General features: G+C 51.2%; 1 protein-coding gene across 6 annotated transcripts in view; it reads right to left on the bottom strand.

Moving 5' to 3' along the window:
• The window catches only part of ASAP2 (ArfGAP with SH3 domain, ankyrin repeat and PH domain 2), a 160908-nt gene that overhangs the window by 93500 nt on the left and 40997 nt on the right, over positions 1–26411 (bottom strand). For 5 of the 6 annotated variants that reach the window (XM_066385982.1, XM_066385983.1, XM_066385985.1 and 2 more), the window contains one exon: positions 7224–7296. In XM_066385982.1, coding sequence (XP_066242079.1) covers positions 7224–7296 — 73 coding nt within the window. Of the gene's footprint in view, positions 1–7223; positions 7297–7467; positions 7492–26411 lie in introns of those variants that run through there. The other variant, XM_066385984.1, reaches the window with a different exon arrangement.

Raw genomic sequence — 26411 nt, 5'->3', positions numbered from 1 at the left:
ATGCCTTATCCGCTGCGTCACCACGGGTCAGGTTCTTATTTTCTTTTGTAGGTGGAAGACGGTAAGGGTTTGAGGGGAAATGAGCATTTCTTCCTTTGTACATTTCATGTCAAGGATGTGACAATGTCTCTAGGACATTCAGATGGAGGGTAAAGAAGGGACAGCCCACTCTCAGTAAGAATAGCTCCACCAGGGCGTGAAGACTGAGTGACTCACTCTTGAGAAGTTAATATGGACATTTCTCGTTGCTTCCTTCTTGATAAAGATGAATTTTCCCACCCACCAATATGACAAACCACTGAAAAACATTAGTTTAAACTTCCCAGAAGGGGGGAAAAAAGCACCTTTGGGCTGAGACAAAGCTTGGGAAACGTTAGACTAATAAAAATTTTAGAGTAACTATAGCCTGACCAGGTGGTGGCGCAGTGGATAGAGCATCGGACTGGGATGCGGAGAACCCAGGTTTTAGACCCCAAGGTCGCCAGCTTGAGCGCGGGCTCATCTGGTTTGAGCAAAGTTCACCAGCTTGGACCCAAGGTCGCTGGCTCCAGCAAGGGGTTACTCTCCATCTGCTGAAGGCCCACGGTCAAGGCACATATGAGAAAGCAATCAATGAACAACTAAGGTGTCTCAATGAACAACGAAAAACTGATGATTGATGCTCCTCATCTCTCTCCATTCCTGTCTGTCTCTATCTATCTCTCTCTCTGACTCTCGCTCTGTCTGTTAAAAAAAAAATAGAATAACTATGAACTGAGTTTTTGTTTCTTGTTTTTTTTTTAAGAGGTCAGATAGCAGTCTATTGTGAGTGGAAAAGACTGTTGTAGAAAATTTCTCAACAAATTGCTACAATAACTACTTTTGCAAAACTACACACAAGTTGTTCCAGAAAAGATCGTTAGCTGGGCTGTCATTTTTTCAAAAGTGAGAGCCAACACAATACATTTGTTATTCTGTAAGAAAACTACTAATTTGTATACATAGGGGACATTCGGATGCTATTTTGGTCTAGTCCAATGTTTAAAGCCAGGGTGTGTGTGTTGTGTGTACATGTGTGAGTATGTACATGTGTGTGAGCATGTGTGTTGTGTGTTTGAGTGTGTGGTTCTGTGTGCACATGTGTGCACACGTGTGTGAGAGTGAGTGTGTGTGTTTCTAAGGCAGTATTTTTAAAGACCAGCAATGTCAGCATCACCTGGGAACTTAGTTGATTAGCAAACACTCAAGCCTCCAAGCTGCGCCCCTGCTGAACCAGAAACTCTGAGGGTGGAGCCCAGCAGTATGTTTTAATAAGACCTCCAGGGCATTTTGAGCTCTCTGAAGTTTCAGAACCACTACTGAAAAGCATGGTTTGGCAAAACATGTTTCTTAAAAAAGCAGAGAGCAGACAGGAGAGGCTTTGCAGGCCAAGAGGCAACACTGGGGTTACCATGCAGGTACGAGGTCAGATGGTCAAAACTATTCTCAGCACACAGGCTATGCAATCCCAGCTGGCTGCTCTATGGCACCTCAGATCTTCCTATAGAAATCTCTGTAAGTCATCACAGAGCAGCGAGTCTGCCACAACACATACTGCGTACGGAGACATGGTAAGCTTGTCCCTCCTGCACCACAGGCATGGTTAAGAACTCAGAGCAGAGACGCAACAACACACACTGTGAAGATCAGACCCCACAGGGCCCTGCTCTTGGCACTAACCGCCCTCAGAACTGGACGGACTACCGTTACAAAGCTCCTAACCACCTGCTGTCGCCAGTGGTCCAATCCCTTGTCAACTGTGCCTCCCTTATTCTGACGTCTAGTTCTAAAAACATTCAATCCACCCTTGGAGTCTTCTACTAAATACATTCAAAAGAATGTGCCTGCTAGTGGCAGTTCTAGTACAGAGCTCCAAAATCGCCATGAACGATGTCAGCAGCGTTGCAAGGACAGGGGCAGGGTGTCCCCAGGTGGCTTTCTTTGAAGTAGACAATTACTTGTTCTAAACTACAGACTTCAGGATCAGTACTCTGGTCTTAAAAATATTCAGACCTGTGGCCTGATAGTAACTCAAACTTAGCATGATGAGAGAGTTGGGTGGAAGAATGACAAGAACAGGAGAGCCCCGTCCCCCTCAAGGTCGTGCTAACAGACTGCTGTGCGTGCCACAGCTCAGAAAGGACAGAGGCTGGGTGCCCAGAGAGCTGTGTTAACATCCAGAACAAACTTCTCAAAGTCCCAAGACCCAGTGCCTTTTCAAGCAGATACAAGTATGGGCAGGAGGACGAAGGCACCAAACATGGCCCTCGGGGTTGGTGGGGGGAGCTACAGGTTATTTCGCAGAAGGGCACTAAGGTCTGGTAGGGACAGCTGGACAGGTAGCCTGGGTCCAAGTGACGCAAGGAGCCGGGATACACTTGAGCACCTGCAGCGCTGACTTACTAACCCGAGGTTCATGAGGGCTGACTGAGGGAGGACTTCAGGGCAGACAAACCGGGAAAGGGTTGAGGAGCAGGTCCTCTTAAAAAGCCACATTAGCATATTAAAAGCTCTGACTAGTCCTGTGGGAAGAGAAACTTGTTTACCTGAGGTTTACCTCAATCTCCCCAAAATTCTCGAGCCCACATGGGCCTTCCTGCCTCCCCCAGGCTCTGGAACTGGCCCTCGGGAGACCCGGGAACGTGGAACGTGGCAGCGAGGAGACCCTGCAGCGTTCTGGGCAGAGCGGTCCTATCACTGGGTGGCGCTTTAGAAGAGGATTCTGGGACAGAAACAGGAAAGGAGTTTGTGGGGCACACTCAGCCAGGAAGGTCAGGAAGGCAAATCAGACACACGGGGTGTTCAATTCGCAAAGGCTGGCTTCCCGACACCAGCGTCCCTCCTTGTCCCATCTAAGGCTCGCTTGTTTTAAAGGCCAGTGCCAACACAACAGCGGGGGGCACACAGGCCCCTCCTCCAGCAAGCAGCCATCACCAGCCCCCATCATCGGCACAAGAAGCTCCTTACCCATTTTTATTTCTGAGCACAGCCTCCTCAACACATGATGTCAAGATCACTCTTGACCCTGATCAGAATAGAAAACATCCCTTGTATACGAGCCTTCAAAGATAGACTCAAAAAGCCCAAGTGAACAAGTAAAAAAACAAATCTCTTCAATGCTTTTTGAAACCTGACGTGTGTCGACAAAACTGAATGTCCATCTCTTGCAGATTTCTTGAAGTCTTGAGGACAGTTGCTCAGTGAGGACAAAAGGATGGCTCACAACAGAAGGTCTACCACCGGGGGACCACCTGGGGACACCTTGAACCTCTGGTCTCAGGTTCCTCCTTTGTAAACGAAAAACGGTTTATAGCAGAGATGAGCACCACGTAGAAAAAGCAGGAGCTACACAGGAAGTGTTCACAACCAGAAACACCACCCTCATTACCCCTCCCTGCCCTCACGTCATGCAGAAAAACAGCCAACAGCAGGTGATTACCTTTTTGGACAGTCAAACACCCATTTCAGCAAATTTCAGTGCTGTAGTCAATGGAGAGAATTTTTTACTCTTTCATTTGATGAATATTTTAAATAAAATAACGACTTCCCAATGTTTGCTTCTTTCCAGTTGGGTGTTAGTCCCTGACAACCAACTCTGTCCCCTTCTCTCACAGAGACAGCAGTGGACAGGTGGTCAGTCCATCAATATTCACGTATGGGCAAGCCAGGCATGGTGATGATTTTTGCTTTTTGCTTGCTGTTTGTTTTTTAAAATATTTAGAGGACTTTAAAGAACATCTAGATGAGGGTTTCTCAACCTCAGCACTGTCAACATTAGGAGCCTGGTATTTCTTTTATACACACACACACACACACCTTCATCAGTTATTAATGACCAAATGTGGGTGTTTGGGGGGCCGCCAATATCCTCCTGGCTCAGAACAACTGATCAGCATTCTTTTAGTTTATAAAGATTTCATTTATTCATTTTAGTGAGAAGAGAGAGAGAGAGAAGGGGGGAGGAGCAAGAAGCATCAACTCCCATATATGTCTTGACGGGGCAAGTCCAGGGTTTCAAACCAGCGACCTCAGTGTTCCCCAGGTCGACGCTCCATCCATTGCGCCACCACAGGTCAGGACACTGATCAGCATTCTATCCTTAGCGGATTTGCTCCAGGGCACAAAGTGAACACCACCAACTCCAGGTCCTAAGAGCTTTCAAACAGAGGAGGAAACTAGCCTGGTCAAGGACAGAAGTCCCATCTCTTCTTTGCCTTCCTGAACTTACTTCACATTCATGTGGCACTTATCATAAACAACCTAATACCTGCCTGAATCATTTTACCCTCAGTACAATTACTATATATAAAACATGCAAGACAAATGGAGGAAAAATATCTATGAAGTCAAAACTCTAAAACAGTCATTTTTTTTAGCATCTCTTCCCTACCTCTTGGTCATTTAAAAAATTTTTCTCCTTCTTCCTGTTGTTCAGATATTAGATATACACACATATCTACCCCCCCCCCCCCCCCCCCCCACACACACAGAGTTTTGCTTAGATTTCAGTGGACTCTCTCAATCTGAGATCTTAAATCTTTCTTTTGTTCTGGGAATTTTACTACATCTTCAAAAATGTCTATCGTTTTCTTTTCTTCCAGACTTATTGCTTCCTGTGTCCTATCTTGAGAAAACTCTGCCTTCCCCGGGTTGTAGAGATTTTCCTCTCTCTTCAGGACGTTTTATAGGGTTAGCTTTGCATTTCCACCCCCTCTTCCTGCTCCCGGCACTCTGTTTAGGTGGACGCCACGCTGGAACCCTCTGGGTCAGGTCTCCGCATCTCCCCATCTCTATTTCACACCCTCCGTCCCCCTAACTCCCTGTGTTGTGTTCGGGAAGCTGGAGGCCGTCCTAACTCCTTCTTCCTATGCAGCAGTTAGCAAATTTTAGTTTTTATTTCAACAATGACTTTTTAAAAAAAGTCTAAGCCTTTTTCTGGTTCTTTTTCGCTATTACCTTTTCCCATTTCTTTAACTTAATAACCTGCTCCTGTAAGGATATTAATCATATGGTCTTATTCTGAAGTCCTGTTCTTATTGTCTTTGTTATTATTTTGTTGGGGGGGGGGAGGAGGGAGTGAGGGAGGGAGGGAGAGATAGATAGATAGATAGAGAGAGAGAGAGAGAGAGACTGAGAAAAGACAGGAATATAGACCTGCTCCATATGTGCCCTGACCAGGGATTAAACCAGCAACCTCTGCACTTCGGGACAATGCTTTAAACCAACGGAACTATCTGGCCAGGGTCTTACTGCCTTATTATTAATTCAGTGTCCACAAGTGTAAGCTCTTCAGCATCTTGATTTGGGGGTTTTGCAAATGTTAGGCTATCCTTCATGTGATCTTTTACCTAGTGGAAGCTTTTCATTATGAAGAAGTCTATCACTCCTTTCTTTTCTTCCAGGCTTATTGCTTTCTGTGTCCTATCTTAAGAAACCTCTGCCTTCCCCAGGTTGTAGAGATTTTCTTCTCTATGTTCTTCAGGAAGTTTTATAGGGTTAGCCTTCACATTTCCACCCACGACTGATCGCACACTCCTTGTGTGGAGTGTGAGCAGGGCTCGTGGCTCATTGCTCCCCCACACTATCTGGTTGTCCCGGCACCATTTGTTGAAAACAGCCCCCCACCACCCTTTGGACTGCCTTAGCCACTTTGCTGAAAATACAAAGAGCATTTAAATATGGGGGTGATGTCTATTTCTAGATGTTCTATTTTGTTCCAGTGATCTATCTGTTGAACCTATGCTAGTACCACAGAGATTTGATTCCTCTCGTTTCACAAGACTTGAAGTCAGATAGTTTTTTTTCTAACTCATTATTTTTTCAAGATTGCGCTGGAATACTCTAGGTCCCGTGCATTTCTATATACATTTTAGAATCATTTCGTCAATTTCCTCTGCTGTAATTCCAATTAGGAATGTAGTGATCAATGCAGAGAGAACTGACATCTCAACGATACTGAGTCTTCCAACCTATATATGTCATATAGCTCTCCATTATTTTCTGTCAACAGCGTTCTATGTTTTCAATATCAAATTTTGGGGTTTTGTTTATCTCTTCCTAAATATAGTTGGCAATTCTTGATTGTGACATCACGGTTGCAGGCAATTCTTGATTGTGACATCATGGTTGCAGCTGAGATTTCCTGCTAGACTGCTCATGGTCATGGCTTGCACGGCCGTCTGTGGGGAGAGGCAAACTGAGCTCCTGGACCCTGTGCTCACAGTGTTTTACTTGTAGGTAGGTAGGGAAGCGGGTAGGTGGACATGGACTTTCAGAACGCACCCTCCTGACATCCTGACCACGGACGGCACTCCCTGGCCTTCTGCTCCAATTGCCGCTTTCATTGAAGGGAGAGACCGTGAAGGTGAAGGGGACAATGTACCCAGTGGCCTGACAGCTTCTGTGGGAGCAAACCCTGGGCCCTTCCTCCCCCCGCCCAGCCCCCACCCTCAGGCACCCACAGTGTCTCTGCCCACCCCCACGAGCCTTCCTCTCTGCCACTCTGACCCAGCCGCCCTGGCCCGGCCACTGGGGATCTCTCATGGCTTCTCGTCCCCTAAGGCTGCCACGGTTATTTTTTTGAGTCAAACTATATAGTCACTTAACAACTTAAAAATATATATTTTTTTCTATTACTTGGTAAGATTTTGTGTGCAGCCAGCCTGCAATCTTGAAGTCAAGGGTGGCCCTGTTTATTTTTTTAACTAAAGAAACTTACTTATATAAGTCTAGATCAGATATTATTTGGAGGAGTTGATTATACTTTTTACGTTCATGAATTTTCTTCCCAAACAACAAAGGCAAGAACTGGGAAGAAAGATAAATGGAGAGGGCCTTCTGAGTGACCAACAGCGCAGACCAAGGAACAGAGGCAGGACTGGGCTGGTGCCACTGTCAATCAGTTTGGCAAAGCTGGTTCACGCCGAGCCGCCCCAGGAAAACCAGCTGCCTCCCCTCCCATCCCAGGAGCAGAGAGCACAACGTGGGGCAGTGTGGGGTGCAGAACACGACCCCACACCAGGACCAAACCATATGCAAAGCAAAAATACTTCCAAAATGTAAACACCCCAACTCACCTCTCTAACGTGCAAGCTCAGGAAAGGGAATTTGGTGATTACTCATTAGGGGTGATTGGCATTATGGCAGCAGGACCCCAGATGCCATGCTTCTCACAGAGAAACCCCCAGGACAGTAGGCATACTCACCCAGCCCAGAGATGTTGATAGCTTTCACGGATTTCTTCATTTTGTAAAGAACCATCCGGTCCACATCCAAAGCCTAAAATGTAGAGAAATACACTAATTAAAGTAGGAGTTTGAACTTAGACCACAGGGACCAGAGTACGGCCATGGGAGAGCCACTCTGAGGGTGCTTCCATGGGACAAATCTTCAGTATGGGCGAAGATCGGCAGTCACTAAATGCCGACACCCATCACCTGCCTCATCCACCTGCAGCATATGAGCTGCCTCTGTCCACTGCCTGCTGGACCTTAGCCTTCAGTAGAGAAACCAGTTAACCTGGACTAAGCCTCAGTTCTTCCTATGAACCAGCAGGGCCCTGGGGGTACAGCCTGCCAGGCCTGGCCCATGTCTGTGCTCCACAGGAGGAGCGGTGGCGTGTGGTGAGGTGGAATGCCACGTCACCCCCCACCCAGGGTGGCCATCGGACAGCACGGGCCAGCAGAAGGCACACCTGTTCTGGGCTTGGACAGACCCATAAAGATATTTGTTTTCTGGTTTGGAGAGCATGTTCCCAATCCTTGCCAAACCTCAGATTTCTTTCTCTTCCAGAAGTCGGGAGATACAAAACCTGCTTTGCAAGGTTGAATGATTAAATAGACACGCTTATGTATTTAACAGTCAACAAATATTTACAGTTGCACAACACAGCAGCAGTATACATCACGTATCAAGCCTCGTATCTAAGTGCCCAAACGCTATCTGTTCAATGACTCATCGAAGTGGGAGGTTTAATTACAGCTCTGCATTCACAGAAAAGACAGGTGAAATTTCCTTCTAACCCAATAAAACCCCAAAGAGAAAGCCCTGGCTGGGTGGCTCAGGGGAAAAAGTGTCAACCTGGCACATCAGAGGTCACAGGTTCAATCTCTGGTCAGGGCACGTACGAGAAGCAATCAATGAATGTACAACTAAGTAAAGCAACAAGTGGAGGCTCAAGAAGCAGCTTGGGGAGGGGGAAGGGGGGAAGGGGGGAAGGGGGGAGGGGGAAGGGGGAGGGGGGAGGGGGAAGGGGGAAGGGGAGGGGGAGGGGAGGGGAGGGGGAGGGGGGAGGGGGAGGGGAGGGGAGGGGGGGGAGGGGAGGGGAGGGGAGGGGTGGGGGGGAGGGGGGGGGAGGGGGGGGGGAGGAGGGAGCGGAGGGGGAGGGGAGGGGGGAGGGGAGGGGGAGGGGAGGGGGGAGGGGGAGGGGGAGGGGAGGGGGGAGGGAGGGGGGAGGGAGGGGGGAGGGAGGGGGAGGAGGGGGAGGGGGGAGGGAGGGGGGAGGGGAGGGGGGAGGGGGGGGAGGGGAGGGGGGAGGGGGAGGGGGGAGGGGGGAGGGGGGAGGGGGGAGGGGGGAGGGGGGAGGGGGGAGGGGGGAGGGGGGGAGGGGGGAGGGGGGAGGGGGGAGGGGGGGAGGGGGGAGGGGGGGAGGGGGGGAGGGGGGGGAGGGGGAGGGGGAGGGGGAGGTGACGGAGGACAATCTGACTTTGGGTGATGGGTATGCAACATAATTGAATGACAAGATAACCTGGATATGTTTTCTTTGAATATATGTACCCTGATTTATTGATGTCACCTCATTAAAATTAATAAAAATTTATTTATATAAAAAAAAAGAAGCAGCTTAGGAAATGACCATGAGACAGGCGAGGCGGGCAGGGGCTCAAATCTGGGCAGCAGTGTCCCTGTAGACCCCAAGGACAATGGGCAACTGCCCAGGGCTTCTGAGCTAGGGAGAGGGCAGAGCTGGACTTGAAGGTCGTTCAGGCCACAGTGAGGGAATAACAGCTGGGCAGACAGGATAAAGAAGGTTCAGGGAAAGGCTACCCAAGGCGGAGGGATCTGCTGGGACCCACGGCTGGGAAGCCATCTGGGGCTCCATGCAGGCAGGGCAGCAGACAGTCTGAAAAGTCAGTGAGTGGCCAGGGGTGACATATCCTGCCTCTGCCAGCTGGATTTTATAGCTCTCCTGTCCTTGGCGGTCCACAGAGCACAGAGCAATCTCCTGTCCACAGGGGTCCAGCTCAGTTGTGCTGTGACAGCGGGAGCCAGAGGTAGTCACTGCAGAGGGCAGCTGTGGACAAGACGCGCTCAACAGCACCAGCAAACTGAAGAATTTCCTCCTGCATTATACCACGGGACACACCCCTCCCCAACCCCCGGCTGCACAAAAGTCTTGTAAAAATATGCCAGGTGGACAGAATCCCCGACTTCGTCATTAAAGGGGAGGCGCTGCTTCCTGAGCTGGGAACAGGATAAACAGTAAGGCCTCTGCTGGCCCCTGGCCGGGCTTCAGGGCTGGGAGGGAAAGGTGAGGCTGGGGTGGAGGTAATTTTTAAATGCAAACCACAACAGGGCAAAAGCAATTACCTCCCCACTCAATACCACACCCTCCACGATGGTGCTAGTGCGTATTCACAGGTAACTAAGGTTAACCTTGGTCAGACCTTAGAATGATTAAGACTCTGTCCACCCACATGCACAACCAGCTCTGGAATCCTAAAACAACAGAAAATTTCAAGAAACCAAAGGTGTCTACCAATCAGGCTTAGATTTCTAACCAGAGTAGGCAATTTACCCACCCTCTGCCCCACCCCACCCCCGAAATCTACCCAAGCTTAAATAAAGAGAAGGAAAAAAGGCTATATAGCTCTTTGGCCAGAATTTGTGTGTAAAAAAACTACCAACAGGTCAAAATCTAATAGCCAATACGGGCCTACATAGGAACCGCACAACAGCTTGTGTCTGGTCAAACCTCATTAATTCTGAGGAGCTACACCAAAGTTGACCTTTAGCTATTAAAACAAGTTTCAGAGTAAATTTCTTATGTCAACAAGGCAGTAGGGCCCTGTCTCAGATATTTTGGTGGAAAATAAACAACTGTTTTTCAACCACTTTGAAAGTGTCTCTTTGGATCCCTGAATTATTACATTCCCCATCATGGTTCTTATTTACCCTTGAAAGTGGGTAAAGGCCCGGGGGCGGGGGGTGGGGGGTGCACAGTCCATCATTCTTGGCCATTTTAGACATGCACTGTCTGACATGGCAGCCACTAGCCACAGATAAACATTGAGGGTAAAACTAATTAAACTTTAATAAAGTAAAAATCTGGCCCTGGCCAGTTGGCTCAGCAGTAGAGTGTTGGCCTGGTGTGTGGAAGTCCCGGGTTCAATTCCCAGCCAGGGCACACAGGAAAAGTGTCCATCTGCTTCTCCAGCCTTCCCCATCTCCTTCCTCTCTGTCTCTCTCTTCCCCTCCTGCAGACAAGGCTCCATTGGAGCAAAGTTTGCCTGGGCGCTGAGGATGGCTCCATAGCCTCCGCCTCAGGCTCTAGGACGGCTCCAGTTGCAGTGGAGCGGTGCCCCAGACGGGCAGAGTATCGCCCCCTGGTGGGCATGCCGGGTGGATCCTGGTCAGGTGCATGCAGGAGTCTGTCTGACCATATCCCCACTTCTAATTTCAGAAAAAAATACAAAAATAAAATAAAATCTGGCTCCTCAGGTCTTGCCACCTTTATTGAGAGCTCCAGCCACACACAACATACAGATATGATGGTTTCTAAACCCATCACCCCCTTCTGCTTTTCCTTCGTTCCCGCAGACCCTCCTAGGCACCACCCCCTTGTAAGTCCCTGTTACCATCTGGGGGAGGGGGTGACCTCCCCCTCTCCCCTCCATGGTTGGCACACTAACATCACCGTGTGACACACTTGTCTCCCATCAGCAGGCTGACTTAGTCTTCGTTCCCACAGCCCTATCAGGACCCCCACCCTGGCATGTGGGCACCTGCACCCATGTCCTGATGCTGGACTGTGGGGACAATCTCCAGTCTCTCCGAGGAGATGAGCCTGGATCACAGGGGGGCATCTGAGGCCTGCAGCCAGACACAGCCCTGAGCTTGTTTCTGTAAGGACTCGAGCTCAGGGTCTGGAAGATAACCCTTTCCCGCTGATGTGATGAGGGGGTGGTGGGCAATACTAACCCGGAACTCCAATAGAGAGAGACACCATCACCCCCCAGAAGGAATTCCGCTCTGTGCATTAGTGAAACTGCAGTACCAAAAATAATTCTACTCCGTGACTGTCATTATTTGAGTTTCACTAATAAAATAAAAACGTTTGTGGAAATTTATTTTTCTTACTGTGTAAGTATTTACATAACATCCTCAATTTTGCCTCGAGGCCTGAAAGCCTAAACCATCTACTATCTGGGCCTTTCCAAAGTCTAGACACATCACCATGAGGAGCCACACTCACGTTTCTCCAACACTGTCCCTGCCAGCCCCTGCTGCTCTTGGCCTTGACCCAGAGCAACCATTTGGTCCCCGGCATCCGAAGGTTTCCATTCGAGTCAGCAAAGGTGGCAAGGGGGGTGATGGTTCTATGCCTGGAGATGCTGCCCTGGAGAGAAGCCCGCAGAATGCAGGCTTCCCCGTGCAGGCGCCTGGGAGTCACACTCTACTCTCCCACCCTGTCCCATCTCCCTGAAAGGCCAACCTGAGAAGGGATGACATTTCTGAAAGATTGTAGACCAAATAACAGAATAGCATGACACCCAGACCCGTGCCCCACGGAGAGCTTTGCCAAGAATGAGACCCGCGAACACAAGCTCTGTCTCAGCACACTTTATTTCTGAGGTCACGGAGCCCATCAATGACCGTGTCCAGTATTTCCAGAGGCCTCCTGGGAGGAGGGGCACACTGTGGCCGCAGGCTTGGTGTGGAGCCAGAGCAATGATGGACCTGCTGACTTTTGGGAAGTGAGCAGAGACCTGGAGAACAGGAAGTGTCGTGAAGAATCAAGATCATCAATGGCCACGCTAAGGCACAGCTGCATAAGACCTGCATGCCTCAGGGCAAACGAGAAGGCCGCACGCAGGTACCATCCAATAAAACTGAAATCACTCATAGTACAAACGCGTCAGCACCGGAAGACACGGGTAAGGGTATTCACAAATGCTGGATAAACCCAAATGCCTGTAGACGGTGAATGGATGAATGGTTATAATGCAAATAACAGAGCGCAACACAACCACGGAGGCAAACCTGACCCACCTAGAACACAAATGAAATTCACAAAGATGTTAAGCAAAAAAAAAAAAAGAGCAAGCTGCACAAGTACACGTACAATATAATACCATAAAAGATGTTTAAATAGGCAAAATTAGACCATCTTGTTTATGTTCAGGAATATGTATCTTGCTGAGGAGCAACGGGAGAACCCAACTGGCTGGCCTAGGAGGACAGCCACACTCACTACAGCACACTCAGAGGGGTCAATTCTAGACCGTTCCTACAGTGTCACTCCGCAGACACAGTGAGTGGACAGAGAGCAGACGGTAGGGCCACCGTGTCATCAGGAGAGCCTCGAGGTCACCACAGTGCCACTGGCGTTCCCGCGATCCCTGCCCCTGGCGACGGCAGCCACAGACACAGTGTGTGACTGGAACCGTGGTAGAGGACAGAAACAGACGACAGCGAACCCCAGCTCTATCACAACGCCCGGCACCATGGCTGTTAGTTAGGGGGCTATTCTAGGAGATCAGGGGTGGGGGGTCAGAAATAGAGAGGCAAGTTTTGGCAGCTCCAATACACCAGCCGTACAGAAAGCCTCCCCCAGAGTCCACGCCATGTGCCCTGTCCCCGAGGGCCTGTCCCGGGATCCCCAGACCCATCCTCCACCACCTCACTCACGCTCTGCTCCCCTGCCACAGACCGGAGAGCTCAGATACAAGGCAGGACATGAGCCATTTCAGGGGAAGAGACACCGACAAGACGGGACACTGTAGGGTAGAAGGTGCTTGCTCGTTGCTGATGGAAGTCAGAGGAGAAAGGGGGAGGCCACGGCACTGGACCAGGCCCTGGGGCCCAGGGTGACGAGCTGCTGCAGGGGCTGGAAAGGTGACCTTCAGCTGGGAGTGAGGTCAGCCTTCCCCATCTGTCCCAGTCCCAGAAGACAATGGAAGCCAGGCCCATTTCCCCAGGAAACAAGGATCAAGCCGCACGCACTCCACTACAGTAACATAAACAGGGCAGAGGAGACTGTGCTCTCTCTGAGCCCCACCGGCCGGCTGGCAAGCAGTACTAGGGCGGCGTACCAAGCAGTACTAGGGCGGCGTACCGAGGAGCGGTACGCTCAGGAGAACTTGGCTTCTGAAGGTCTCCGGAGGTCAGCGGGGAGACACCAGCCTTCATGCCCACTCTGTGGGTTTCTCCTACCCCTCGCCCTGTTTGGCACCTGGGCTCTACTAATTTTAGGCCCTGGGCAGGGGCTGCCACATTTGCATTTTATGTGTTCTTCCAAAAAGTACCTCTTGTAACTGTGACCTAACACCTTCAGCAAATACCTACACTGAAAATGGGAAAACTATTATTCCATTCACGTCTCCAAGTTCCCTTCTAACAGCCACACCTCTCACCCTCCATGTCTCCTACAGAAAGACACAAAAAAAAACCCAATACAATGTGCTCGTAGGCACTGGCCCCTCAGCGCAGGACCCTCCTGGACAAGAGTGCAGTGGTTCAGAAAATCACGGGCTTTAGAGCCACAGGTGTGGTCTCGCTAGGCTCCGCTGACGAGCGGCACGGCCTCAGGAAAGTCCGTTCACCTCCCAACTCTGGTTTTCTCATCTCTAAGTCAGGAATGCTAACACCTGCTTCATTGGATAAGAACACTACAGTTCCCGGCATGCTGTGGGCATGCAGTCACTGACAACTATCATTAGTGTCCCCTGGTTCTCAGCAGGGCCAGATCTTCCCTGTGCCAAGTAAGGCAGCTGTTGAGAAACACCATCACGCAGTAGGATACATATTTTCAGGTCTGACAATGGTTAGGATAATAAGAGAGAGAGAAAAGAAAAATAAACACCTCTAAGGAAAATAAACTTGTAGCTCATGCTTGCCTTTCATTTCCACTAATACGTTTTTTTCCTCCTTCTCCTTCTCCTTCTCCTTCCCCTTCTCCTTCCCCTTCCCCTTCCCCTTCCCCTTCCCCTTCCCCTTCCCCTTCCCCTCCCCCCTCCTCCTCCTCCTCCTCCTCCTCCTCTTCTTCTTCTTCTTCTTCTTCCCCAGCAACATATAAATTCTTCAGACTTCCGGTGCAGTTCTCCGAGTTTCCGAAAGGGTGACCCAGGCAAAGGCAGGGCCACCAGGGGAATGCGCTCCAGCTGAGTGGAAGGCAGACTCGTCCTCTCTCAGCTTTATCGTTCGGGGTTAGACGGGCAGAACCCCAGCTCTAGGTGCACATGTTGCCAGCCCATCCCCTACTTCCTGCTCTGTGGGCTCCTTGGTGTGGGGAACCCCAGCTATAAAGCAAGGGCTCTAGGCCGGCCCGCCCCTCCCCTCTCACACCTTGGGGGGACCCACTTTCTGCACGTGTCTGTCCAGCGAGGTCCAAGCGAGGTCCACCCCACCTCCCCACCAAACGGCCACTCTGTTGAAGTGAGGGGTAGGGCTGGAAGATGCCCAAAGCTCTGACTGTGCAACTGCTGCGTCACCCAGATAAGGCCCTCGGCACCTGAGAGAAATACCTTCAGTTCCAGAGACAGCAGGAGCTGCGTAGTTTAAAAACACGTCTGCGTCTACATGCATCACAGCATCCCACAGAGCACGTTAGCACCCACTGTCTCACGGCGTGTTTACAACATCTTGTGACATCACCATCAGCTTCTCCAACTCGGAGTACTAAGAGGGACTGACTCAGAGTTCAAGTGACTTGCCCCAAGGTTATTTATTCGGCTTTCAGCTAATGAAAGGCCAGGAGAAGGGCCAGCAAAGGGAGAGGAGCTTCCAGACCGTGTGCTAACAACTTCGCTTCCAGGGGCAGGAGGATCACCCTCTGGACTTCTGCCACCACCTCCTCTAATGTTGGGGGCAAATAATCCCCTCAGGGCACGCCCCACTCGCCCCTGTAAGCTTTGTCCACTGCCCTCCTCCAGAGCCAAAACCATGTGGTGCTGTCCTCCCTCCCCAGGGACGCTGTCCAGTCCCTTCACCCAGAGAGCTGCTCGGCGGTCCCTCCTCAGCCTGTGCGGCTACCCTAGTGCCCGTCACCCTGACTGTGCTGGCCTCTGACATTCACCAAAAGCATGGTGTCCCCACCCAGACCACCCTGTGTGACAACTGCGGTGGGTTCAGAAGCTTCCTGAGAGCCAACAAGTAGATACACGAGGTGGTCGTGGTGGGGGCTTCCCATCCTCTGCACACAACCCGGTTACACCACCTATTCCAGGGCTGTCACAGGGAAAGGTAAATGATCACTATCTATAGTCTGGCCACGTCTTCTCTGTCACTTCTCAGCTCCTGCGTCCCATCCCAGAGACCTGGCCCTGCTGCCCCAGGATGAATGGGAAGTAGGGGGGATGGAAACTCAGAAACTCAGTATGCAGGAGGGGAAGGGAGGGAGGGAGGGAGGGAGGGAGGGAGGGAGGGAGAGAAGGAGGGAGGGAGGGAGAGAAGGAGGGAGGAAGGGAGAGAGGGAAGGAGGGAGAGGGAAGGGAGGAAGGAAGGAAAGGAGAGACAGAGGGAAAGAGGGAGGGAGGGAGGGAGGAAGAAAGGAAAGGAGAGACAGAGGGAAGGAGGGAGGGAGGGAGGGAGGGAGGGAGGGAGGGAGGGAGGAAGGAAAGGAGAGACAGAGGGAAAGAGGGAGGGAGGGAGGGAGGAAGAAAGGAAAGGAGAGACAGAGGGAAGGAGGGAGGGAGGGAGGGAGGGAGGGAGGGAGGGAGGAAGGAAGGAAGGAAAGGAGAGACAGAAGGAAGGAGGGAGGGAGGGGTAAGGGAGGGAGGGAAGCACCAGGCTGTTCAGGCCCCAGATCTGATTGCCGCACACAAAGCCAACCTCTAACAAAGCAGAGTTTTCTGGGCAAAAAGGGAGGTGAAATACAAACAAGGCTAACTGGATACGTTGCACCCCTTCTGCTTTACCTCATGGGGGTTATGGGGCCTCTCCTCCACTCACAGCTAGCTCCCTATCCCCAAATCTGCCATCTCTGCAAAGTGCCTTTCCCCCCTGCAACTGCAGTCATGCAGTGATGGGGTGGGGACAAGGAGAGATGAATGGAGGGAGGGCCTGGGGGAATGTGGGAACCACCCAGGCATTTTCCCTTCTTCAAAACAACACACTCTGCCCCCCCCACCCCGTCCTGCACTGCATCCTTGTGACCCGGGTGGACTGTGAGAGCCACCGGTGCAGCAGAGAGACCACAGGCTCGGGGACTCAGACCCGGGCCTTGATTCCCATGTCCCTTACAAGGGGCAATCGCCTCTATCCGATGGGGCTACTGTAAAGACCACACGACATTACTGAGTACCGCCCTGGCAGGTGGTACCAGGGCTGATGGCAGGACCCCACCCCCACCCTTACCACTGCCCCGATAGATGGCACAGCAGACCAACGAGGTAATGTGACTGCTGGCTGGCCCTAGGCAGAGCTGGGCCAGCCTTGGGACCTGGGAGGCTGCTGTAGAGGATCAAGGGGGCGCACGAGCAGGGAGTCTAGCCACCTCTTCCTAGAGAGCACTGGGAACACCCAAGCCCCCAGAAACCCGAGTCTGTGCGGGCTTCTTCCCCAGCCTTTCCTATTGCATGTTCAACAACCCTTGTCCCATAGGGTGGCCATCTGTGGGGAGAGGGTGGACAGAGCTGGACTCACCATGTCCAGGAGAGAACCCCACAGGTGTGAGAGGGGCGGGCCTGCCCAGAGGCCCTGCTTTATAAGCGGGGTTTGCCACGCCAAGAAGTTCACAGGGCAGGGAGCAGGCGACAGCTGACACCAGGTGCCCACGCCTCTCCTTGCACTTAGAGCTCGGGTTCCACACTCTGCTCCGTTTCACCCCAGAATGACCCAGAACCCCTCAGGGCCCAGGGTTCGAGAGCTGAGCATTGTGAACTTTGGCAGCAGGGCCCGCCTCCAGCCTCACATGGGGGCTATCTTACACATCAGGCACAGAGCATTCAGTTACAGGAAAGACACCTCTGCTACAAGGAGAATGGGATTCGCCCAACAAGCGGGCTGGCCTCGGAGCAGACACCTGAGAGCCAAGTAGGAGAGAGCGGGGACCAGAGACAAGGACACCTCAAGCGATGCAGACAGATGACCTCGTGCCTCCTTTCCCCTCGGAAGAGCTCTGTCCCCAAATAGCACCCACTCACCAAGGACGTGGGCATGCAGGACAGGCCCAGCCAGCGGGAGCCGGAGACAACGGCTGACATTTCAGAGGGGGGTGACTTGTCAGAGGTCGGAGAGCGCAGCAGCTTGGCAGGAAGAGCAGGTCATGGGGCCGGGCAGTGGGGGCGAGGGGCAGAGGCAGAGCAGGGTCCCTGTCACCAAGGGACTGCAGGACAGGGCGGACATGCTGCAAAAGGCAAAGCCGGCCCTTGGCTGAGGCGGCTCAGAAACCCCGTGGCTTCTGAGGGCCATTAAAGGCTGTTTATTTTCAGCACCTAGGGATGCGAGCATTTCTCCCCAAGGAAAGGCTTCACACCATTTGGTTTTACTTTCTTTGTCTGTTCTCTGTCCAAAGAAAAGAGTTTAAACCCAGCTAACAAAACAGAAGGGGAGCAAGGAACCAAGTTCCCTGGGCCAACATCATTGAGGGGAGAGACTGACCTCCCGCTCACACAGCCTGGGACAGATCCTGGCCAGTCCCCAGCACTGGCAGTGACACAGCAGCTGGCAGAGGCATCCCATCCACATGACACACTACTGGTGCATGCTACAACACCCCATCCTAAGACTATGTTGCATTTACCGGTGCTATTTCTTTAGTTTGAAGGGAGAAGGGGAGAGGCGAGTGACAAAGAGAACTGTAAGATATAAACGCAGAGATATTCTGCGTTTCTTTTTTAGACTACAGGGCTATCTGCTTTGACGCAAATACGCCCAGTAAGGACTATCCCTCACAAAAGCCTATGTACAAATTATTTACTGTTCTTCAAGAACCTCCAGGAAACTGCAATGGTCCCCAGGAGAGAAGGCAGCTGTCCAAGCCATGAGGCCTAGGAATCCGGACGGTTTACATTCCGTACCATGATGGGAAAGGATGGACTGGCTGTGCACAATGACAGGGTGGCTATGGTGGCAGGGAAAGGTCGCTGTTGCCCACCCACACTGTGGCCCTCCGTGAGTCACTTCTCCTCCGAGGCTCCAGGTGTCCAGTCTGCAAAAATACTGTCTTTAAGAAAGTTTGCACTTCAGCTTTTTCTCCAAGGAGAGGTTATAATTATATTCAAATAGATGGGATGTGATGAGTTAATTTTCTAAAGGAAACTAACAATCCTGTGTGGAAGTCTCAACAAAATGAACTATTGACTCACTATGAACAAACACGGTGAACAGACACTGGAATCCTACTCCAACTGTAAAAACAAGTGTTTGGCAATGGCAGAAAGAAAAATTTAACTGAAAATTCTGCTGCATTTCAGAACTCCCTGGCTTGGAGTTCTCAGAACCGATAAAGTGCACGTCAGTACCGTGAATGGGAGGTCAGGGTGCAAACTGATGCCCGCAGTTGCGGGGGTGGTGGCGGCAGTAACAACAGCCCCTCATACCTGCAACCACATTTCCAATGCCCTCGCCTATGTTACAGCGGGTTGGTTCTGTGAGTGTCCCTGCTTTCAGACCTAAAATTTCCCAAACTTCTCAGAACCTGAACCCAGGAACTAAAGGACAAGACAACCCCATTCAGGATGGGGACCCAGGACGTCTTGTCTCTGAATCACCAGCCCCAGCCCAGCACCTGCCGACCTCTACATGCTTCCTAATCTGGGACCATGAAGCCACACTCATCTGCTAGTGTTTACAGAAAACACCACTGGCACAGGCTCTGTCCGGGAGTGTTCCTTCCTTCAGATCAACAGTCACACTGTGAAGAAAGGGACAGGTTGGTGGCAGGACTGGGTCCTGCAGTGGCTGGGGGGCCTGCGTCCAGCAGAGAGATCCGAACTAAGAGAAGAAAGGAGGGGACCAACAGCTGAGAGACTCATGATGTCTTATTCACTCCCTGGGTGGTTTTCCTAACACCCAATTCCTCTGGGTGAAATGGATTTAAAAAGTATCTTACTGGAACACAAACTGTAACACTACATCTTGCAACTTGAATCAATTAAACCAGGGGTCCCCAAACTACGGCCCACGGGCCGCATGCGGCCCCCTGAGGCCATTTATCCGGCCCCCCACCGCACTTCTGGAAGGGGCACCTCTTTCATTCGTGGTCAGTGAGAGGAGCATAATTCCCATTGAAATACTGGTCAGTTTGTTGATTTAAATTTACTTGTTCTTTATTTTAAATATTGTATTTGTTCCCGTTTTATTTTTTTACTTTAAAATAAGAGATGTGCAGTGTGCATAAGGATTTGTTCATAGTTTTTTTATAGTTGGGCCCTCCAATGGTCTGAGGGACAGTGAACTGGCCCCCTGTGTAAAAAGTTTGGGGAGCCCTGAATTAAACCAATGAGGCTGCTTGCATCCATCTGAGACAGGCAGCGGGGACCCCAGCCACCTGGCCTTGCCCTGGCGCTTCCTTAGTCACACACACGGAGAACATTCTTATTGTACATAGAGATAGAAACAGATGGTCACAGAGCTAAATAAATAAATAAATAACACCCAAGATACTCTTTTTTTTTTTTTTTAAGATTTTATTTATTGCCTGACACAGTGGATAGTGTCGAACTGGGATGCGAAAGGATCCAGGTTCAAGACCCCAAGGTCGCCAGCTTGAGCGCGGGCTCATCTGGTTTGAGCAAAAGTTCACCAGCTTGGACCCAAGGTCGCTGGCTCGAGCAAGGGGTTACTCAGTCTGCTGTGGCCCTACAGTCAAGGCACATATGAGAAAGCAAATAATGAATAGCTAAGGTGTCGCAAAGCACAACAAAAAACTAATGATTGATGCTTCTCATCTCTCCGTTTCTGTCTGTCCCTGTCTATCCCTCTCTCTGACTCTCTCTCTGTCTCTGTGTAAAAAAAAAAAAAAAAAAGATTTTATTTATTCATTTTAGAGAGGGGAAGAGAGAGAGAGAGAAGCAGGAAGCATCAACTCCCATATGTGCCTTGACCAGGCAAGCCCAGGGGTTCAAACTGGCAACCTCAGTGTTCCAGGTCCACACTCCATCCACTGAGCCACCACAGGTCAGGCCCAAGATATTCTTTATTGAAGTTAATGCCAAAGCTTAGATGGAGTAAAAAATCTGCTTCAACTCTTTCCCACTATTAATCCCACCTAATGCCTTCTTTTTTTTTTTTCTTTTTGTGACATAGACAGAGAGAGGGACAGAGAGGGACAGGCAGACAAGAAGGGAGAGAGATGAGAAGCATCAATTTTTTGTTGTGGCACCTTAGTTGTTCATTGATTGCTTTCTCATATGTGCCTTGATCAGGGGCTGTTACAGCGGACCGAGCAACCCCTTGCTCAAGCTGGCGACCTCGGGGTTTCGAAGCTGGGTCCTCCACGTCCCAGTCTGATGCTCTATTCACTGCACTACCTCCTGGTCAGGCCACCTAATGTCTTCTTGCGGTCCTTCTCTCCAACAGATTAGACAACGGACACCTAACACACACCGCAACCGCTACGACATGTATATGCAGTACTACCATGACATACCATAGTAAATGGAGTCTCTTCTTGTGCACCTGAGCGCTGCGTTGCCAGACATCTACCTGAAGGCGGCACATGCATACACACGCACACACACAAACATGTTAAATACACCGAGTTTTAACATCTTGGTGCCCACACAGGCGTAGTTCATTCTGGTCACTGGTTCCCGAATTCCTTCTAATGCAGCTCTGACCTCATGGCCTGTCTGCCCCGCCCAACCCCACGGGCCGCCCTCGACAGCACCTGTCAACGTCTACGCTGCATGTGGACAGCTGCCTTGACGTGGAAGACAACTCTCCGACCAGCATCTCCCAGAGGGCGTGTGTTCCGCAGGCCACCACCCTCACACACACTGGCTAGTCTGCCCCAAGGACCTAGTCCAGCTCATTACAAAACACTGATGACCAAACTCGATGAACTACACAGGGTAATCTTTTTTTTTGAGGGGGGGGGAATAGAACTGCTGATGAAAGAATGAGAGCTGCTGGCCCATACTTCCTATCTCTGAAGCCTCCTCTCAGCTCACCACAAGCCTGTCCTTGGTCCTGTTTAATCACATACGACCTTCCTTCCTGCCTGTTCCCTCACCGGATGGGCAGAGAGTAATATCTTTCTGCTCCAGTGACTTTCCTGACATCACCCCGAAGGCGTCCCTTTTTCCACACTCGCTTCCTGCCAAGCACTCCAGCCTCCATCACAAAACGGAAGGTCCCTGGGAAAGATGTCTGCCCCTGGAAGTTCAATGTCAGTGTCCCCCACTGTCCTCTTCACCATCTCCCCAGGGTCACCGAGTCTCAGCTGGGATGGAGGAGAGAAAAACCCAGGTGAGGCGATGCAACAACACACGTTCCCACTGGTTATTAAACTTGCACGCTCCGCTCAGGGGACACTGGGGTGAGCGGTCCTGCTTTGAGCGTGTCCATTGCTCTGGAGTGCCCACACCCAGGCGGCAGGTCACCCCCCAGCCAGGCTCCCTAGGTCTCAGCACCCACAGGGAGCCGAACCCCCACAGATGGCACCGCGCAGAGCACTGTGCCCCATGCAGCACAGAAGGGTGCATAGCTAGTGTCTGTCCCCCCTGTCACACCGTTCTCAGGACCTCAGCTCCTTCCTCTATAACATGAGACACTTGGTGAAAATCCACAGGGCTACCTCTGCTCACAGACTTAGACCCAATATGATGACTGAGGCTTGCCACAATCTGACCTGTCGTCCTTTCCATCTCGGTCCTTGTGATCCCTTTATCGACCCTCACACGCCACTGCCATCAGACAACACTGCCTGAGGAATCGTGATGGTTCCACAGCTCCGCACACCTGTGCATACCGTTCCTGGGTGTGATGCCTGTCCCCCTCCCACCGTGTCTCCAATAAGCACCGGCTGACCCTCAAGATCCACCCAAATGCCACTTCCTCCATGTCACCACCCCCTCCCGTGTGCTCCTAATGGCCCTCTGCTCCCACCTCTTTAAGAGAACCTTCTGTCATCCTGTCTTGTTTCATAGTTCATCGTGGAAAATCTGTCTTCGCCGCCAGAGTGAAGTTCTCCGCAGGGGAGGCCGGCGTCTCAGCTCTCTCTGTACCTGCAATGCTGGGCACGGTGCTTTTGTCGCAGCCGGTCCATGACGGATGCATTTCATTTAAGCCCTAGGACCCCTTTCCCCCACAGTAGTTAGTGTTTGAATCTCTGAGCCCAATGAACAAGAAGAGATGCAACGTCTCAGAGGCCGAGACACCTCTCTCCATCCGGCTCTGATATTTCCTGAGCGCCAAAGCCCATGACTGACCGGTCCTCTCCTCAGTGTCACTGCTTTTGACCATGTCTGACAGCTACTTGTGGACCCCATCTAAGTGAGAGGCCATGGCACTGTATTCTCCTGCTGGCCAGTCAATGTGCCCTCCATCTTTCTGTCCCCCTGTGGAGTAGGGATACACTTTACACACTCCAAGGTTTGTAAAGTGATTCAAGATCCAGGTCCCCGGTCGCTGCACCAGGCCAGGGGTCTCTCTGACATCTCCAAAGCTGTGCATGGCGCCGGGGTTGCTGCAAGAGCTCTGGGGGTTCTAGCAACAACAGAGTAATGATCCTACCTTACATGCCTTGCTCCTTCCCGGTACCCAGCGTAAAGTCTGTGGTCAGAGGCCATCAGCTGAATCACCAGTAACAACTGCCATGTGCGCAGTACACCTTACAGGTTACGAACGTCTCTTTCTGTTAGTAGCATGTTAAATGCTAAAAGTGATTACTATGGAAGTTTCTGTCCCAAGATCATGGGTATTATTTTAGCTTCTTCACACTCTTCTGAGGCAGTCAGGGTGGGTATTATTCCCCTTATTTTTTTTATATATATATATATTTTTATTTCTTTCATTTTTAGAGAGGACAGAGGGAGAGAGAGAGACAGAGAGGGAGAGACAGAGAGAGAGAAGGGGGGAGGAGCTGGAAGCATCAACTCCCATATGTGCCTTGACCAGGCAAGCCCAGGGTTTCGAACCGGCGACCTCAGCATTTCCAGGTTGACGCTTGATCCACTGTGCCGCCACAGGTCAGGCCTATTCCCCTTATTTTTACAGATGGTAAAACTAAGGCTCAATGAAGAGTTAGGTGAATTTTCCAAAGAAGAAGAAGGGTACAGACGGGGAGAGATGTGAACCCAGACTTGACCTCACCTCGTGCCCCCCGCCCACCCCCACAGCACGCAGCCTCTGATGGCTGGTAGAAGGCAGCCTGACATCCTACGCTCTCTTCACACACCCGGAGCAGGACCAGCTCCAAACACAGACCCGGAAAACTCGAGTCTATTTTCAGGGCTACCCCTCTCTGACCAAGGCCCCTGGGCATCCCCTGCAAGGGCCACAAGGACATCGTAGCAAGCAGCCCATCCAACTTGTCTCAGCCAACGTGGGAACACCGCCAAGAAGGGGGACCGCCACAGCGCGAGGACACAAGCAGGTGTCACTGGGTCGAGCTCTTAGGCTCCCAGCTCCCAGCTCCAGCCTCACACAGGCCGTCCACCTTCTGTCCCCCGGACCGCCACCTGCACTGCTCTGTCTGCTAAGGCCCGATACGCACACGTCGACATCATTTCCTTCCCGGGATGTATTCATACGATCTCAGCAAGGCCCTCCCTCCAGGAGGGTCCTGGAGGTTCCCAGGGGAGTGCTTGTGGCAGACACAGCCCTGTGTTATCCCCTCAAGTCGCATGCCATCAGAGCACCAGCAAGTCCAAATGGGTGATGTGACTCACACTTATGAGTAGGAAACCCCTCAGACACCACAGTCACGGCAGAAATGAAAATTACTAGATGAAGAAAGCCTGCCCTCCCCGTTGGGCAGACAGAGAGAGGGCAAGGGGCAGGGTGAAGCCACAGACCCCGGTGCACTGACCACGTCCACGCGGAGTTCACATTCTACCCTCAGGGTAGAACATGGAGACTCACAGCAGGACAGGCATGAAATCTCGCTGGCTGCAAAGAGGGGAGAAGCTGGAACCAAGCGCGCACAGACCAGGGCCAGCCTGGTTCCACCACTCACTGGCTGTGTGGCCTCTGCCAAGGGACACTCTCTCAGCCCCTGTCTGGGCTGTCCCATCTCAGAACACATGTTTGCCCACAGGAAGCTAAAATTAAGTCTCTTTTAGATCTAAAATTCTAGGAAGCTAAGGCGCTACACACCTGGGTTGAGGAGGGGTAACCCAAGTCAAAGGACAGGGTTGCTTAATACAAACTCCATCCCCTGAATTCAGGAATGGGGAGAATCCTCGAGGACAGAGGACCACAAGGGCCAGACTCACCTACTGCTAACACTGAGTTGTGGCAGAGTTGAAAATGGCAGTAAGAATTTAGAGGTACTTAAAACCACGCTGCAAGTTCCTGACCATAAAGACAATAGAGTCTCATTGACATAAATAACCTACATGTCAAATGGGTTAAGAAAATTTACCTTCCAGTCACCATCTCACCAATGCTCTGAGTGACCCATGGAGGTAGGTGGTATTATCTTTGTTTTATAGATAAAGAAATCAAAGCTCAAACAGTTAATTCTCTCTGGGTCACCTAGCAAGTAGGTGGCAGGAATTAACAAGAGTCACATCCTGGACTGTGACCCCAAAGCCCATGGTCGTTCCTCTATATTCCAACATTTCCCTCACACTTGCAAAAGTTATATGGAGAGGCCTGACCTGTGGTAGCGCAGTGGATAAAGCGTCAACCTGGAAACACTGAGGTTGCCGGTTCAAAATCCTGGGCTTGCCTGGTCAAGGCACATATGGGAGTTGATGCTTCCTGCTCCTCCCCCTTCTCTCTCTTTCTCTCTCTCTCTCTCTCTCTCTCTCTCTCTCCCTCTCCTCTCTAAAATGAATGAATGAATAAATAAATAAATAAATAAATAAATAAAAGTTATATGGAGAAAAAGTTCCATATAACTCATCCACCCAGAAAAAAAATGACACCAAACCACAAGGGTTTTAAAAAGAAAATAACTGGGTTGTTAACCTCGAAAACCAAATTTTTTATTTTCCTGTTTTCTTAAGTAGAGAATGCAGAGTCTAACGCCCCCTTACTACTCAGGGTGACTGGGAGAACTGAAGACAGCCTCGCCTGTGACACTCAGGATGGTCGGTGTGGGGCGCAGGACTGCTGGCCGCCACAGACCCGTGGGGACCCGCCCTGCTGGGCTCTTCTGCTGCCTGCTGCCCCGCCCTCCTCTTCATCTACTGTCAGGCCCAGGCTCGCGGGCAGCTGTGGCTTTTCCGTTGACTTCCAGATCCTGGATATGTGCCAAATGGTGGAGACTGCTAAAAGTCTGACCTTCAGATAAGTGGAGCATAATTACAACCAAGAGCCAGTGGACATGTCGTGAAGAGGTTATCAGCGTGTGTGTGCGTGCGTGCGTGCGTGTGTGTGTGTGTGGAGAGGAGTAGGGAACGGGCCAAAAACCAATCCTTTCCTGGACTGGCTGAGTTGAGCACAAGTGTCCAGTAAGGAGGAGAGAGGCTGCAGAGCAACAGGAACTGGTAGCACGGCCACTCCTATTCACCGAATAGCTTCTCTGTGCCGGGCCCTGGCTTATGTGCTCTCTGAACAGGATTTCACTTAATCAATGGCTTCGTAACATCCCCAAATTTCACATGCTGAGCACCTGAGTGAGCTCTGAAGACCAAAGACACGAGCCCGGAAGCAGCCCCCATGGGATGTGAACCCTGGAAACACCAACACCGATGCCCATCCAAGTCCCTTCCACCAAGCCAGACTGCCTTTTAAACACGCTTGTCACAGAAGCAGCCGGCCAATCCACAGAAGCACTCAAATCAGAAAAGGCTACGCTATGGACAGAAAGAAGCACCCAGGTTAACAAGGTCCATAAGGCCAACATCCCAGAGGGCAGGCAAACAGCAGAACTGACCACCTGGTGCCGATGAGGACCGTGCACCATCTGGGACTCCCCAGGCAGCTGGTAGCCTGGAACCACCCCAGATGGCGCCTCTTTTTAATTGAGGAACAGTCAGTCTTTTTAATTGAGGAACAGAGAGTTCGTCCTCATCAAGATTTCCAGCTGCTGCCTGCCCAATACCAGACCCAGGCAG

The sequence above is a fragment of the Saccopteryx leptura genome, chromosome 5 (genome assembly GCF_036850995.1).
Source record: "Saccopteryx leptura isolate mSacLep1 chromosome 5, mSacLep1_pri_phased_curated, whole genome shotgun sequence".
Classification (NCBI taxonomy): domain Eukaryota; kingdom Metazoa; phylum Chordata; class Mammalia; order Chiroptera; family Emballonuridae; genus Saccopteryx; species Saccopteryx leptura.
The sequence above is the reverse complement of the archived record's forward strand: the minus strand, read 5'-3'. Positions and strand labels throughout refer to the sequence as shown.